Here is an 18,847-nt window from a genome sequence, read left to right on the forward strand (position 1 = left end):
GACAAGCTCCAAATGCTTGTAAAAATGTGGCATTGAATGGGTAATTAGAGCTCCTTGGAAGTTGTTGGATACATCCCAAATTATGATGGTCAGGGAGGTTCTAAGTACGGTGTGAAATCTTGTAGCGTTGTGGCCAAACTATCAGTGTCATCAATGTCATCATCAATGCAAAAAACACAATCCAAAGGGAGACAATAATCATTTGCCATCTTCAGAATACAAATGTTAGCGAGTTGATTTGTTGCTGGAAGGAAGTCAATCGGAGCTCAAGCACTTTCCGAATTGCTAATTATACAATTGATGTTACGATTTATTTTAAAATTTGCCAATTTATCTCCCTATTAATATAATTTGCCTTAGAATATTGATGATCTTCCAATTAAAAGTTTGAATATTTCTGATGGTGTTTACAATTTCCATTGAATCCCCTTCAACGTGGACTTGTTTGACTTCTAATTGCTTGCAAACTCGTAATCTCAAAAGTAATGCCTATGTCCCAGCCTCGTTATTAGTCCTCCTCCCCTAGGGTAAATTTTTCTATACGGTGTCAATCGATTCCCCCCCTATGGTCCCTGATTATGCAATCAGCATTGAAAGTTCTGGGGTCACCCCTAGAGGCACTGTCAATGTTCAATTTCAGTCATCCCTCGGGTGAGATGCCTTCTCTTGGATTTACAAGGGGATCAGCCTAACCAACCCCATTAATGATTTAAATTTTTAATTTCTAAATCCTCGAGTTTCGAGGATGCCACCTAGATCCCTGGAGACGTCCTTGTGGAATGATAGTACTAGTTTTACTTACAACTGAAAGTGGGGTGATATAAAAATTTATTTTAGCTCTTGCTTCGAAGATCTGCTTGCTTTGTTGTTGAATTTTTAAAGAGCGGCTTTAGGAAAATATAAACTCCTTTAAAGGGTTGTGACTTGATCTAATAGGTTTGCATATATATGTGAAGCTGATTTTCTGCGTATGGAATTATCTACTGAATCTTGGATATTTTCCAGTATAGGTATTGTAACTGAAATTTCTGAATGTCACAACTCTGCTCTGAATTCTACTTGGGGTTATTATGTGAGAGGCTAACATGTTAAGAGCGTGATAATTACTGTTGTGTTTTGGAGGCAATTGGCTTGCTAAAAAAATCATTTAAATAGAGCATATTGAACATATAATATTTTACTGTGAAAGTGTTTCAGAAAATAAGAGATGACATTACAATGGCAAAAATTGGTTAGGAAATGTTTTAAACTTTGTGAAATCTGAAATTTGATTAAGATTGCCAAATGTTTTCGGAACAAAACTTGTGTCCAAGAATTGTCAAGCTCCAATTCCAATGTGAATGGCTGCTTCAGGGAGGAGCTTCTGGTACAACGTGAACGTACAACATCCCCCGTGATAATCTGATTAACTGTAGAATCCACCCACCCTCATGGGAAGGGACGAGAAAAAAAAAACTGAAAAGAAGAAAAGTGGCAGGAATTTACGTGCCAGGAAAGGGCATGCAAAAACACTTGGTTACCTCTGATCACACCTTTAATGAAAAGAATAGGTTGGAGGCAGAAACAACTAGCAGAAATCCACAATGCACATCACTTAGATCCATACCAGAAGAACTCCAAGTAGAAGCATTGTGAACAGTTAATTGTTGTTGAGGTAATGAAAGCTTAAGACAAAACTATGTTTTCAGTTGAAGTTAGAATTCAGGTTCGGAGTTTGGGTGCAGTTTGCCAAATTTTCTTTTCCCCAGCTTCAAGTATCAATATGGCTGGGTTCAGGCATACAATATATTTTTTATATGGGTGTATATGTATGAATATATTTGCACAAAGATTAAATACAGAACACAGCTGACAATTGATAATTCAATGTCATTTGTCATACATTTAAGATAAATCAAAATGTTTTATATTATTGCATCTGCACATATAAAACAATAGATATCATCGCATTGCTCTTTAATGAGAGGACCAATGTCATCATATGGTTTGTTAGAAAGACAAGCAATGCTAGTGCCACTCCCACATGCTGCACCATGCAAATGACATTATAGCAGCCACATGCCACTCATCCTCGATCAAGACTTAGGAAAGCTGTTAGTTAAGGTTAGGGATAATTATTTTTTTGTTTTTAAACATTAATCTTTTTATCTCTGGGTCCTAGGCAGATTCATCCTGGGTTTGCCAAGGGTCTTGCCCTGGGCCTCAGGACCCTGGACTAACCCAGGCCAGACCCTTTCCCAGACCAGGATCAGAACCTAGTCTGGACCAGTTTAGGTTCAGCCAGGGTTGCTGTAGAACCCAATGAGAGAGAGAGAAATGATGGAAGCCAAGAAAACGTAAGGCCACACACTTTCAAATACATTTTAAGAAAGAAGTGACTGCCATCCACCTTAAATAATCTAAATGCAGACTACCAAGCAAACAAGCCCCACTCCTTTATTAACCGACGACAAGAACAGCTTCCCAGTCTTCAAGTTAAAACCTCAAAAAGCATTTGAGGGCCATGATAAATTGAGGAGGAGAAGGAAACTTAAGCCTCTCCTCCTATATCCATCCCAGCAATATAAGTGTGGACCAAATCTTCTGATACATTGTTCCAAAAAAATAAGCTAAATCATAGCAAAACAAAATCCAAAATTTTAATGGTATTCCTTATTCAGGAGGCTGTTACGAGACTGGAATATCTCAAAACAGTGAACATCATACAGCTCTACAAACAAAGAAATGAATTGCTTGAACGTTCAAGCACAGAACCAAATATTCCTGGGATGATATTTCATTCTAGACAGTGACAATTTGCTCAGATTAACAATAATTAATAATTCATGCAATTGAAAATAATTGAGACTTCAAATCCTATCCTTGTGAATCTACAAAAGCTGCAGTCATATTTCGAATCATGTCCAAAGAGGAGTGAAAACTAAAATTACAAACACATCATAAATTCTCAGAATCTCCACTCAAATTTTAATGAACAAATTTAGCATTTATGATTTATCTGAATAAAGCAATAACCAGACATTGAACTTTGAATAAAATAATTAAGCCTAATATTAACGGAGCTCCTAAATCAACAGAGGAAGCAAACAAGCCAAACTCAAGCATCAACAATGATATGATACATGTTAAATTGGCATGATTTTGTGCATTTTTTTAAAGATGTTTTACGACAGAGCTGTTCAAAGAAATAAGTCCAGTATAGTATTCTATTGCAATGCAAGTTGTATAAAATTATAAGTGAAAGACACAGAGGAAGTCAACTGACAAGTAAGACAGATTGCCATTTGGAGGATTATAATTGTAAGATTAAACTCTAAGAGAAACCTTCAATTTACTGTGAGAAGAGTTCAAAATTTGAAATAGAAGTAATGAGTTTATGTTCACGAACAATGTTTGTTAACTACCTGGGGAACTAAATAAGAGTGGAGTGAAATCAGTACTCGCCATCAATATGCAAGGCAATTTTGTAATGCAGTAGTGGACACATATTGACATGAGTTATTTTCAAGTATTTTCCAATGTTTAATTTCAAATAAGCAAATAACACTCAAAATTTGTCTATAAACAAGATCTTTTTTAAATCAAACATTTTTGCAGGACTCCATATTTACCAAAGCATTTATCTGATAAACTGCAAAGAAGATATTCAAGCTTTTTCCTGATGCCAAATGAAATTTTCTAGTTACAGTGAAAAACAGTTGAAAATTGAAATAAAGGCAATGTGTTCATAATCAAGAAATACAATTTGTTACCTAGATAGAGCCCAAATAAGCGTGGATTAATCATTAATATTGAAGGCACATTTTAACATAAGTTATTCTAAAAAAATTTGCTGTGCTTAAATCAAATTTATTGTACTCAATATTTGCCTACAAACAAAAGCCATTTGTAAATTAAAGACTTTTGCAGGAATACATATTTGCCAAAGCTCATCTGAATAAACTGCATAGAAGCTCAATTTGAAGTTCTTTCCCAGTGTGACAAGCTCCAATAGTTTCTTTAGGAATATCCATAAAAGCTTCAGTAACAATATTTATCCAACATGTTCCTCTATAGTCTATACAATAGTTCCCAACAACTCCTTGACTTCCAAATCAAATGAATACTTGTTCTACAATAATACTATTCCTATCATAGCTAAGCCTAATATAACCATAATGGAAGCACAATGCGAGGGAGCTTAGCTATATAATTTGCATAAAAGTGATTATAGACAGACATGGGAGCCAAGTATGCAGTATATTTTGAAGTGCATAAAATTTTTCCGCAGAAGAACCTTATATAGGAAGAAAATATACTGTGGCATTAACATTTACAAACAAACACCAGTTCTTTAATCTTTTTTTAAAAAGAACATAAAAGGAAAAACACATAAATTGTTAGCGCATTCCAATTTAGCACTTTTAATATTATGAACATAGAATTTGTGAAAGCAGGCATTCTGATTAAGCATCTTATGAACATAGAACACTTGAAATTAGAGACGATGCCAAGTGTTGTATATTCTTTCTTGATAGGCTTGATGAACCTGGTAAAACTAAAATGTTGCAAGGAAACTACTGTTACAATAATCAAATCCTAAGTTACGCAATTAAGATTTTGATCACCTCAGTCTGAGGTTCAAACAAAATAGTTATAAGAATGATATAACAGAACAAAGTTTCCAAGGCCAATGAAATGATATTTAATATATTAGAATACCAAGCACAAATGATAAGATGGCGACAATAATGACAAACATGAATGAGAACTTCTGTTGAGACTGTGTAGTTTCTGCCTTGCTCTTGGAGGCCAAAACCTGTGCCTGCCGCACAAAACAAGCAATAATCATTAGTGTGCCTGAATATCCAAACACAATCAAAATATTAGACCAAAACACAAGCTTCAAAGACTACAATGTAAGGCAGTACTACAATAAACTTTTCTTTCAATATTCTCTTCATTTTGGCCCATGAGAAGTATAAACCTAGATCATTGTACTAATTAGATGAACTTCATCAAATTCAAATACTCCTGTTCAAATTTAGACAGACTTATTCAAATATACCCAATCAGAGAATCTATGTGCAGTCATGAACTAAAACCCAAATAATTAATGACCTCATAACAAGCAATAATCGAGTAATGAATTTATTCTAACAATTGCAAGACCAAATTACTTCTCAAAATAATAGTAAAATACTAGATTCTAAATTTCAAAACAATCAGCTGAACTCAGAGAATGAGGCAATCATGATTGTATCCTCACATTTGGCGAGATTGGCAAACACTTAGTTGTTGTGGCAATAAATGTTAGTGAAAATAGAGTCATTATACATCTAGTCAGGATATCATCTTTCTATCATTGACCTATTCACACTTAGTTTAAGTTTACTTAGGCTTTTTTATGTTTTGTATCACTTCATAGCATTGAGACGAGTCCACATCTCTTGAGAGACCTATTAATGCATATTTGACACTTCCTCATGCACTTACCAAGTGAGCTCACAAGTGTTCCATCTTTGGAGAGGTAGTCAGAGTTTCACTCCTACCTTCTCACCTAATCATTGTATTATACACTATTAATTTGTATGTTGATAGATATATAATTGTGCTCATTATTTCACTTCTAGAAGGTTATTGTGATGAACCCTTGCTGGTTCAATTCTTCAATCTGTTGTAATTTTTTTTTGTGTGTGTTTTATATTATTAGAGATAGTCTTTCAGAAATAAATAGAAGTTGCAAAAGGGGTTTCTTTAATTTTCAATACATATTGAAAGAATACATGAAATTAATCAGCTGAAACAATAAATTGGAGAATTTAGAAGCATACATGTGGATCCTTAGCCAATTTATTGAAATTGAAAGATTCAACCAGCAACTTACAAAGTTTTGATTTTTATTCTGAAAACAATTCAGATCTGCTCTTATTTAATAATAAGACGCCCAAGCAGTGATAAGATGGCGCCAATAAATGAGCAAGCTGTGTGTTTGGGAAAAGAGGCTTCCAAACCACATAAAATTATCAGCAATAACAACAAATAGAAAACCTACAACAAATCTGCCTTGTAAGAAGCCAAATCTGCCCCAATTTGATTCAATTTGACTTTTGAATGAAGCCAACCAAGCTGCAACAATTCGATTGATCTTTCACAATCTCAAAGCTACTGAATTATGAAGAATGCACTCTCCAAAACAGGTCCAAACCCTAGCCGCCATAGCCAAGTGCTCAAAAGAAATGTCAAATGCTCAATATCAATTAATGAGGTCTAATTTCATCTTGGCCGCCTAAATACCCAAAATGTGTGATTTTTGGCAATTTGGGTTTTAAAAATCATAACTTGCTTTTAGGGTTCCCAACTTAACCCTAAAAGGGACGCCCAACTTAGGAGATATAAAATTTTCACAAATTTAAGTGATGCACTTTATGATCTTATTTTAATATTTCATTAAAACATTAATTGCCTACGAGAACCACTTGAAAATTCATATCTCCCTTATAATCGCTCAGAAACTGAATCTGTTAGAAGCTAGGGCCACAGTTCGCCATGCCAGTGAAAATAGGACCATGTCTATTTTTAGCAGTTTTTCCCTAAAAAATAGGAAATCCTCATATGATGTCAAAAACTGATGAAACGAAGACCAAAACTGAACTCAACACTAAACTAGAACAATTAGACTGACTACTCCTCAAGATACTGCATCATTGACCCCCTTATCCATGCCCTGTTAGCCTACAAGGATCCAAAAATAGACTAACTCCTCAAACCAATGTCCATGACTAGGATGGGGACATTACAGTTATCAATTTGTGATTTCAGATCTTGGCTATTCCAACATGGTTACAAAGCCATGAACGCAGTACCTTCCCGTATCATGATTTTTGCACATAGCCCTATTGTTGGACCATCATGGAGCCAAACAGACACCACCACTACATCTCGAAGGCTCGGGAAATGAACAAATACCTTTCGTTTTGTCAAATTTGGTCAACTTTTACTTTTCAATTTTTTGATTTCTTGCACGTGTTGTACATAAAAGTAGGAAAAATTGAAAAAAAAATCTAGCAAAGGGCCGATTTGCCCTTTACCCATCTGCAATTTTTAGTAGACAATTCGTGGCCATTTCAGCCTTTTCTGCAAGAATTTTTTGGCCTATTTGTAGGTCACCATTGTTGCCTAATTGGAGGGTTCCGTGGCAAAATCTTGTTCATTGCATGCTTTCATTAGTTTCGCTAATATCATGAGGTCATTTATTCATTGGTTTGCGGTTACTATTTTTGGCCTATTAGCTTCCCTGTGCCTTCGACCTACGAGGTCGCTTCATTTTGTTGGCCTCTACATTACCCTCATGCAGCATTTCTTTGGTCTATTTCACTTCACCAAGCATTGTGTGGGATTTGTTCCAGTCTCCATCTTGCCATACATAGTGCCTGATCAAAAGAAGGCAAAAATATCACCTCTACACCTTTGTTCCATGCCCCCATTCTAGCGCTTTGTAATGTCCCTTGTAAAATCCTTCCTAACTTAAGCAATTTAGTGGAATAATTATAGCAGGATCTGATATTAAAGTTATTATGAAATTATGTATAGCTTTGATAGATAAAGATCTGAATATATATATTATTATATATATACACAAATATGTAACAATGATTATTTATATCTTTGATCTGCTCTTAAGATTCTTTCTGTTCCTGACATGTACTTGTTACATGGAAATTATTTAAATGTATATCTGCCTCTATATAGCAGATTGATAGGTCTTTGACCTAGTTGCTGTTCCTCATTAAAATTTATATGAATATGCAACCAATGGGGCACTGCTCCTAGCCTCCTGATATAATCTCTTTCTATATGTGTACCTTGTGCCTTAAAAAAATGGTGGATATCTCCACCCCTTCTTGACTGTGCCAGAGGCTCTTGCTGAGCGCTTCTAGTCTGTTAAAAACTCCAATATAAAATAAAATAAAATTCCAGTCTGCCCTCTCAATTCCACACGTTTCTTCCCTTTATATCTCCTTGCCCCTTTGAAGAGAGGCATCACTTCATTAGGGGTGTATCATAATCCAAGGGAGGTGTCCTTCGAATATAATTCTTTTGTTAAGGCTTGATCACTTGTTCAAAAGTAAATTACTTCTTATATTCTTCATTAGTAACATATATCGGTGCCTTAGGAAGGTAATAGATCTTCTTTTAAATATTCACTCCATCATTAATAACTGCTCTCAATACATCGTTTCATATCGAATCACAATCTTTTGTTTGTGAGTTTATTAGTATGTTAATAAGCATGAACTGCCACCTACTACAAAGTCGGCCATCTTACTTTATTGGCTATCATCAACTTCAGAATGAACATCTTGGCAAAGTTCGATATGTAAAATCAGTAATCACTACGTTCCCAGTTTGCAATTTGTTAATTAATTTGAACATTGACCAGCACAGTGGTTTCCATCATGAGTATAGTATCATGTTACAAAGCCAATCACACTTCATAATGGATCACCTAAGGAAATGAAATTACTTCCGACCTGAGTAAGATCGTACTTCTTCAACACTGTATTATAATTTCTTCATATTGTTTATGCTTGATCAACACTCAACTTGAAGGAATCGCTCTTTAATCAAACAGAACTGATCCTTATCGCTGTCTATTTTCGTTGGTTTCTATTATTGAAGGGAGATCACTTGTTATAAGGAATATCATTGTTCATATAAGAAGATCGCTGTCCAAAGCATGTTGTTTGTTTAGTCACTGATTACCAATTGTTTGGGCGCCTTTAGAGAGTCTGAAACCTTTTCATACAAGATTGACTAATAAATAATTTGTTGATCGACTAATGCCTTGCACGTAACCCCTTGCATATTGTCATTGCTTCCTTCGGTCTATATGATTGGTCATTATATGCTGATCAATAACATGCTAATCTAATTCATGATGATGATCCTTTCCCTTGATATGATATTGATATCTCTAGGTATACTTCTTTAATCATACTATTGATCTTCTCCATGCTTATTGTTTGGTCAATGTTTACTCTCGACATATAATTTTGATGGTACTCTTTACCTTTAGACTAAACTTGATTCATTAGTCATTACCGAATGTGCATTGATAGTATTTGGTCGATCGGATTCTCTTTGTCGACTTTGTGTGTTTAACCTGCCTTTCAAAGAAGGATACTTGGAGTACTACGTATGTCTGATCGCTTAATACAAATTTGTATCTGTAAGGCAATTCTTATCAGAGGCTTCCTTCTTTCATCGTATATGCCTCAGTCAACTAGTTACTAACCATAGATCAGCATTGATATTTAACGAATAATATTTCAGGCTTCCTTATGTGTGATCTTTTGATATATATTTTTACAATTGTCTCCCAGAGACTTCACAAAATTGAAGGTACTTGGTCGACAAGATGTGAAAAGGATGGGGACATTACACACTTCCAGCACCATGAACCTTCCACATGCCAACTTTGGCTCAAAACTCATCATCTCATAGGCAGCATCCATACTACCAGTGGCACTTTTTATCTCCTATGGGCATGTTATTGCAGCTTGACCAAGCATCAAAAACGATCTACACAGGCACATGAGGTAGGTCTCTACAAAAAGGAGGCGTGCATAAATTTGTGACCTTGTGCCTAGGCCTCAACATAGTCGGCAAATCTACTAGAAGTAAGCTCCCAAGTGTGGAAACCTACAATGCAACAACCAATTGAATTTTTCTCACATTTATTGTGGCTTCATCTGTTTCTGGTGGCTTCCACACGTACCTGACACAACCTCAACATAAAGAGATCTAAATTGCCATGTCTCTTATGCCTCAACTCCATTTGCCTACTACAATTCGCTACAGGCTTGGCTTGAACCCATAGTGTGACTACAAGTCTCTTGGTTCAAACATGGCTTCCCAAGCATGATCATTTCCCACTTGGTGGCTTCTCCATCATAGTAACTCGTGTGCAAATTGGCAGTGCCTCTAAATAGCTTCTTTTACAATGGGTGGTGTGAAAGATTTCATTGCTTGTCCATAACTTGCACAAAGCAAAGAATATTTGTCGCTAAGGCTGCAACAAAGAGGTGTTTGGTTGATTTTTGCAGATTTTTGTCATTGTGGATTACTTAGCGCAATGTTTGTTGCCACTATCTTCTCCACGTGGACCTTGTCTGCCATAAATCCAACTTCATCATTTGCATGTTCCTATGCCCTCTCCAACAATCTTCACCTCACAGGGCCTCTTTGTGCTTTTTTCTATATGCATATATACACCCCTACAAGTGGTGGCTTTTTCAATCGCTTGCAAATAAGTTGAAAAAGTCAAGTTTGCTGCCATGGAGACTTCTCTCAAGACTCAAGCTTATGCAACTACCCATTAGCTGCCTTCTTTAATGTTCAATATTGATATTGTAATAGTTGTAGTTAGGTAGCATCTTCCTTGTAGTTAGATTTTTTGTTAGCATTTCATGTTACCTTGCAAAAAAAAAACTAACATTTTATGCTATCAGGCAGTCAATAACTGTCAAGTCATCATAAAGAATTTAAAAGGGGGCTCTTTTTCTTTTTGCCCCAACTTGCAAACAGCGAGTAAAAATTATTAGTGCAAATAGTTGACAGAAAGCTCTTTTCATGCCGATTCCAACAAATAGTTGGAATGCAAGGTTTATCTTTCCATAGGCATTTTTTTCTGATTGCTAGTGCATATGTTTTAAAATAAGTCATACAGGAAATTGATTGTGTAATAACTTTTGATCCGTCACTCGAAATTGAGTACCACTTTTCGCAAAAGTTGATGTTTTCACATTTCCCACCCATTGGACCTTGTTGCATTGTAAAATGCACTAGGTTATAAAGTGCCAAAACTAAGGGGGTCAATTGATATTGCATCATGGGGGGCAATTTGGGTATTTTTTTCTTTTTGAGTTTGTTGGTTTATGTGATCATGTCTCTCACACTAAACCCCTTCCATTTGAGTATTCTTGTAAAATTGTAAAATGGAGCAAATTCTTCTCAAATTGGGGATGAACATTGTAGTTGCATGGCTTAAATTGAGGACATATTTCCCATATCATCTGTTGCCACATTTGAATCCAAAGTTGACTCGTCCATGAGTTCTAGTAATGCTTTGCATCAAGACATTGCTATTGTCTTTCTAGATCCACCACATTGGGATGTCTATCTATTAGACATCACATCTTTGTTTGTAGAGTCCCACCTTGCTAGTTTGGATGACACTACTGAGGACATTGGTCTTCTATTTGATGAGACTCACAATATGTTACCCCGAGTTTCTAAGACGGGGACGGCCAGGGTCAGGGTTACATGTTTCCGGGAAGGTGATTTTTTTTGTCAATTTTGGGGACGGCTAGGGGACGACAAAGGGGATGGCTATATAAAAATAGCGAAAATTAAAACATTCATATAAAAACATGGATAAAAAAGCACATATACATATAGAATCTTAACATATATGAACCAGCAGAGTTCTTATGGCAAACTTGAGTTAAATTGAGAGTCAAACTCAAATTGCTTATAGAATTCATTGTTGAAATTCACTGTCTATATGCAGAATTTTTGGGGACATCCCTTGTCCCTAGGACACGTCCCCGGGTAATGTAGGAGTGACATCAACACTATTGTCACTCCAGCTCCATCTTTGCCTGCTTCTATCGTGACAAATTGTGCAAATATTGATGAGTTGACCTATCCAACTTAGTCATCATCTATGTTGACATATTCTACAACAATATCAATTCACATTGGTCCAATTATTAGCATATATCTATGGTCCCTATTCTTGAATCTTCTATGGTACCTGATCCATCTTAACAGCATTTGTCATGTCATCATTGGCTTGGAGATCTTTGAGCATCATTCCAAGATATCATGAGCATCATTTCAACCTTTGGGTCATGTGCAAAATTCAACGACATTCATTTTACTTCCTACAAATTCCTATCTGGAATGGGAGGTCATCTTGCACACATTTGTGGTGTTGTTTCTTCATAGGGGGAGAAATATTGTTCATCAATCATGTATCACCGTCAACATCAATCTTGAGCATCTACCAACATTACAAGCATCATATTGAAGGGAGGCTGCATGTTTTCTCATTTCAGTTTTGGGAGGAAGCATTTCATCACATGGAATTCATTACTTCTCATTTTGTGGGTGTGGGGGTTGGACGGTCACATGAGCTTCTCTCTTCTCTCTCCTATGGGGTTTAATGTCCCGTTTTAGGAACAGTGCAATATAACCACAAAATGCAATTCTCTGATATCACTATAATGTCCCCTTATTTTATAACTTATGAAATAGGGACATTTAACTTGCAAAGATCAATTGCAAGAGACTTCTTTCCTTCAAGTCTCAAATATCATAATGAATTACAATATATTATACCACTTATAACTTATGTAATTAATAAGATATAGATAATGCTAATGTTATTTCAAGAACAATATATATATTAGATCACTTTGTAGGATAGTTGTTCTTATTATATGACTAATATAACTATCACTGCTATCTCTGATTGGGCAATTAGATTATGCTAGATGAATTGATCTTATATATTTGCACTTAATGCAATAAGATGATTTCTGCTATGTCTGGTATGACTGATTGGAGCATGCAAGATGATCTTGATGTTCAGTAGCTTTCTCTGATTTGACAATGGGAGATATGCTATAAGATTGTCTATAATGCCTTATAGCGATTGAATTGCTATATCTGATATGATCCTTCAATGTATGCAATGTAGGTAATGTCAATATCACTTAAAGCCATATGTTGCTGTTTCAGATGTGGAATTATATTCTTGCAACAAGTTCTGATGCTGTTCCTGATATGTCCGATTAATCCTTGCAACAATGGTGCTCTCTCTGATCTTACTTTGTATGTATGCAACCGGTTAATTGCCAATAAGGAAATCGCTCAATCGAGCAGATCCAAAGAATGGATAAAAAGAAGAGATAAAAGGTTCCAATGCAATTCCTGATTGAATGTGTTTGAACTTGCTTTTATACCTCTTAAACTGAAAGGATGCCATCCCTTGAGTTTGATGAGTCATATCTCTTCTTGATCTACCACTTCATAACCATTAGTTTTCTTAATCAAATTGTTTTGTATGCAATCACTGATATTACAAACCGCTGTCATTTGTCTAAATCATTGCTATTTAATAATAATTCCTTGTTTATCGATTTCTGTGATGATTAAACAATTAGTTAATTGCTGTCATCCTTAATCGTTTATGAATAACTTTGATTATCGATTGTCAAACCAATCGTCGATTAGTCATTGATATTATAATGATGTCAAAGCTTGTCTAATCGATGTTTGTATAATTTTGTCAAGATACTTAGGATCTCAATTGATATCATCACTCTCCCTTACTCGATCTGTTTACTGATCACCAATCTGTGTACCTCTTTAACCATCATCGATATTGCTCACAAAACATAATTACTGTCTTAACAGCTCTTTTCTTTCTAAACATCATTGATGACTAATCATTAGAGTAGTTAACTCCTCTCCTTATATCAATAAACTAGACTATCTTCCAAGTCACTTTTCTTTATCATTAATCGATGCTTTCATAGACCTCATTATAATCATTACCTTGTCCTTCATGGATGGATCTTCAATATGTCTTGCTATGATAATCATCTTAGGATTTCATACACCAAATAAACTGAAGTAGTCATATGTTGATGCTCAATACTTGATTTTATCCAGTATGATCATCCTTGAACCTTCTCCATGTAAGAATGATTAACTTATTGTTTGTTAACTCTCTAGGTTAAAAATGGGGGCATCACTTGGGGCGTACACTGAGTTAGAAGTAGTCCTTGGGGGGTCATCATGAGTCCCTTCTATCAACCATCTTCTTTCACTTGTACATTTTATTGCATTTGCATCATTTCTCTTTTGGATAGGGTTTTTTCCCACTAGCTCCGCCTTTTCTCCACTTTATGAGAAACTTGTCCGTGTAATAAGCCCCTTATTTTTTTATTTTGATTTTATCACAATTCACAACCAACACCAATCACCCGTTAAGGTTAGATAATGAAAATCAACACTGCTGAAAGTAACCCTTTCACTTTCTGATCATCGAGAGCCCAATATGGGAGGGTGAGAGCATACGATGTCAGGGGGATTGTTAGCTCAATAAACTGCTGAAAATGAAATCTCAAATACAATACTGGGCGGCAAGCCAGCCCCTTCGGCTTATCCAGTGGGTGTAAGAACTTCTACAGCAGTATGGCGGTACAACCAGCCAAATAGAAGATTACAAAACTGAAAGAACAACAATTACTCGACCACTTATTCAGTGGGAGGACTGAAAATGAAATAACAATCAAATCAATCGCTTGTTCAGTGGGAGGACAACATTACAATAAATAAGAAGGCGGCAAGCTAGCCTCTTCCACTTATGCAGTGCGACTAAGAGCAACAATCCAAATAGATAGTTGTTAGTACTACTAATCAGTTTTACAATGCAAATATGGATTATCAGTATTACTAGAAAACATTGTCCAAAGCTAGGCGGCGAAGCCAGCCTCTTCAACTTATGCAGTGGGACTAGAGAAATCCATAGAAATTGTTGTTAGTACTACTAACCAGCATTACAAAATTATTCATCATAGATATTCAAATGCCAATAACCAAACCAACAGCTACAACTTATTACCAAGACTCTTCTCACCACACCAATGAACTCACACACCTGAAAACCAACTTCAATCCCGAAAAACTAAATCTGATATGAATGAACAACAGGCTGGAAATGCAGACAAGCAACATAAACCCCCCACAAAACACTTCTATCTCACTCCAAACACACCCAGATTAATTCTAAAAACACCCCCAAAGACAAAACACATTCAACAACTAGCACAAAACTGAGAAAATGACACTAACAATTCTGAAACAGCATAACACACAACCCAAACACCTCCCAGCAAGGGCGTCTATAGCAGAAAATTTCGACTTGCAATAAGAAATCCAATACTCCAAAATTATCAATGAAAACTTATAGGATGAATCGCCCAAGGCATAGGGATTGAACAAGCAAACACCCAAAACGAGCGGACACAAACAAGGAGCTACGAACGAAAACACGCTTCAGCTACACTGGAAAACAACAACCTGGAAACACACTACTGCACTCCCAAAAATCAAAAATCCATAAAACTTCATCTTCATTGAGCTCAATCTGCTCCTCTGAGTGAGAAATAGTCACAATATTCAGCTAGGGGCTATCTTTCGAACTCGAAACTGAAGCAGACTAGGAGGTAAGCATCCCTCGAAGTAAAGTTTGAAATGATTTCAGCAACACTTCATTATGATAAGCAATAGATAGTCTCAAATGAAAGCCAAGGCACTTATTTATAACCTTCTCCAAAATCGAACCTCCTTTTCCCTCCAATGTGGGACTAAACAATGACATTCAAATTCACTTTAATTTGCATTTCATTTCATCCCTTCACCAAGTCGTCCCATTTTGGCTAGACAAGGCACTTTATTAAAATGCAAATAACACATAATGTGAGCGCCCAACATATAATTGAGCAAATGACTTAAGCAATCCCTTTAATAAATCGTCCATATTGCCTTAAGTTATAATCCAACCTTAAACAACATTTTCCAACAAATTGACCCCCTCAAGGTAGCAAATATACTTCATAAAAATATCAATAAAGTGTGTTATGGCGTCCAAGGTAATAAAGTGAATTATTTCATAAAATTAACTTATTTCTTTCTAAGGCGTCCATCATGCCTTAAATATAATTCACTTAAAAAATATTTTTCCTCTGCCATGAAGTCACACAACATAAGCTCAGACTTGCCAAAATAGCTCCAAATATGTTGGAAGACCAATTGCTCAAACTGACCTGCCAGAAATAGACATCTGAACTGACCTGCTGAAACCCTGCTAAAAAATAGCACTTACTAAAAATAGCATACTGCTAAAAATAGCAAGTGTGTCCAAATGCATTTTAACCACATTCTGAGTAGCCGTCACAACTTACTAAAAATAGTAAGTCAGGAAAAGTCTTCGGATTCATTTGTATGTCACACCATCACGAGGTCCTCTGAAAACCCAGAAAAATAAAATGTCTTTGGCCCCACTTACTAAAAATAGTAAGTTCAGAAAAGTCCTCAAATTCAGTTGCATGGCACACCATCGCGAAGCTCTCTAAAAACCCAAAAAGAATCCAAAATCAAAACTGTAAAATTCCAACATGCAAGCCACCAAAACTATCAAAGCATTCTCCTAGAAAATAGGAAACCCCAATTTCTACCTCTTATGGACCAACAGATCTCGGAATTGGCTAACAGTCCCCATTTTCAACTAGAACGAAAAAGGGGACATTACAGTCCGTCCTTCCCAAAATTGTTTGTCCTCAAGCAATGCCACCACAACTCCAAAAAAATTTAAACCAATCCTCACCAAATCAAGTACGATCCCAGGGTCCCAAGTCATCCCATTTTGGCTAGACAAGGCACTTTATTAAAATGCAAATAGCACATAATGTGAGCGCCCAACATATAATTGAGAAAATGACTTTGATATAACTTAAACAATCCCTTTAATAAATCGTCCATATTGCCTTAAGTTATAATCCAACCTTAAACAACATTTTCCAACAAATCGACCCCCTCAAGGTAGCAAATATACTTCATAAAAATATCAATAAGTGTGTTATGGCATCCAAGGTAATAAAGTGAATTATTTCATAAAATTAACTTATTTCTTTCTAAGGCATCCATCATGCCTTATATATAATTCACTTAAAAAATATTTTTCCTCAACCATGAAATCACACAACATAAGCTCAGACTTGCCAAAATAGCTCCAAATATGTTGGAAGACCAATTGCTCAAACTGACCTGCCGGAAATAGACATCTAAACTGACCTATTGAAACCCTGCTAAAAAATAACACTTACTAAAAATAGCATACTGCTAAAAATAGTAAGTGTGTCCAAATGCATTTTAACCACATTCTAAGTAACCGTCACAACTTACTAAAAATAGTAAGTCAGGAAAAGTCTTCGGATTCATTTGTATGTCACACCATCACGAGGCCCTCTGAAAACCCATAAAAATAAAATGTCTTTGGCCCCACTTACTAAAAATATATAGTTCAGAAAAGTCCTCAAATTCAGTTGAATGTCACACCATCATGAAGCTCTCTAAAAACCTAGAAAGAATCCAGAATCAAAACTGTAAAATTCCAACATGCAAGCCACCAAAACTATCAAAGCATTCTCGTAGAAAATAGGAAACCCCAATTTCTACCTCTTATGGACCAACGGATCTCAGAATTGGCCAACAGTCCCCAGAACCAACTAGAGCGAAAAAGGGGACATTACAATCCGTCTTTCCCAAAATTGCTTGTCCTCAAGCAATGCCACCACAACTCCAAAAAAATTTAAACCAATCCTCACCAAAGCAAGTACGATCCCAGGGTCCCATGTCCGTCTCAGGAAGAACACACTATGCCGATGCTGGGCGACTCTGATTACATTAGTGAAAACATCATGCCAAAACTGCACTAACCTCCCTTGTAACTCCAAAATGTTACCATCCATGATACTCAAACTGAAATAATCTTAAAGGACTGAAATCAATATCATGCAACATCTCATGCCCACAAAGCTCTGAGTAATCAATATCAACAATGCCACTGTCTATTACAACCCTGGGCAATAGGAAATTAAGTCTACTCAACTCACAATCAAACTCCACAACATATCTCTCCAAGGTGTCAAGCAGAGCCATGACTGTAAATGTGACTTCTCTAAAAATCCCCCTGCAAGGAGGAAAACAATTCTTTGCAGGAGCTCAACAAACTCATTCTCATAACTCCACATGAATCTAATAGGCCTCAATTGAATTATTTTGATATAACCAAGGAGACCATTGACAACTCTTACAGTTCCCACTCCAAGCACCACAAAATGGTGAACGAAAGAAAGCAAAGATTCGCAGTCTAAACCATAAGAAGAAGAGAGGGCATAAGGATAACCACTAGTTAGAGCTTGAGCACTTCCCATACATAGATACGGATTGCCCCAACTGGCCATACCTCTCATCTGAGACCATAAACTCGTCCTGCCTGGAAATTGTGAAGTCTGAAAAAGAGTACACTAGCAGCCCACCAAGTTTGAAATGATTGACTTGAGATCTGATCTTAGGGAAATCAACATCCAAGAAGATGAACAGCTTCTGCAACACAAGAAATCATCATCCAAAACAACACATCTGCTTACATCCAAGCCTAGAAATATCCTCTCTAGTGACTCCAACTCCACATAGAACCATCATTTGCTCAAAATATATTCCCAATCCACTAGTTGATAAACAAAAAGAACCATCAAACACATCTGTTGATCAGAATCTGAACTCGTGTGTAAGCTGATCAGATTGTGAACAGTAGTGTTAACGCTCATTTTCACAACTCCAAGGCTTTCTGAAATATGAGCCATAGCATAAAGAAGTTTACTCTCCTAGACCAACTTTGGAGGTAAACTATTAAAGTTTACAACATAAACCTTCATAAAGAGAACTCCTTGAGTTTGGAAGGTCTGAAATAAACAATAACTACTGTTGTAAATGATTGAAATCAATGAAGTGCAATCAGATTGAAGTGTTCTTCATAAAGGACAACAGTAGTACCAATGAATTTTCCAAGTATAAGCATGAAAGTTGAGCATTCCAATGCTCAAAAATAAATCAAACGTGACTGGAAAACACCTCCAACCAATCTCCAATTGAAAACCATTACTTGCATGACCAAAGAAATTGAACCAACTCCCTTGAATGAGAGAAAACCATAAAGTGAAGTAAC

General features: G+C 36.1%; 1 protein-coding gene across 2 annotated transcripts in view; it reads right to left on the minus strand.

The window, feature by feature from the left end:
- Positions 1–4,356: 4,356 nt before the first annotated feature.
- The window catches only part of LOC131079578 (vesicle-associated protein 1-2), a 287,828-nt gene continuing 273,337 nt past the window's right edge, over positions 4,357–18,847 (minus strand). For both annotated transcript variants that reach the window (XM_058017566.2, XM_058017565.2), the window contains one exon: positions 4,357–4,804. In XM_058017566.2, the coding sequence (XP_057873549.2) occupies positions 4,685–4,804 (120 nt within the window). In that variant the 3' untranslated portion in view covers positions 4,357–4,684. The remainder of the gene's footprint in view (positions 4,805–18,847) is intronic.

Source organism: Cryptomeria japonica, chromosome 9 (assembly GCF_030272615.1).
Source record: "Cryptomeria japonica chromosome 9, Sugi_1.0, whole genome shotgun sequence".
Classification (NCBI taxonomy): Eukaryota; Viridiplantae; Streptophyta; class Pinopsida; order Cupressales; family Cupressaceae; genus Cryptomeria; species Cryptomeria japonica.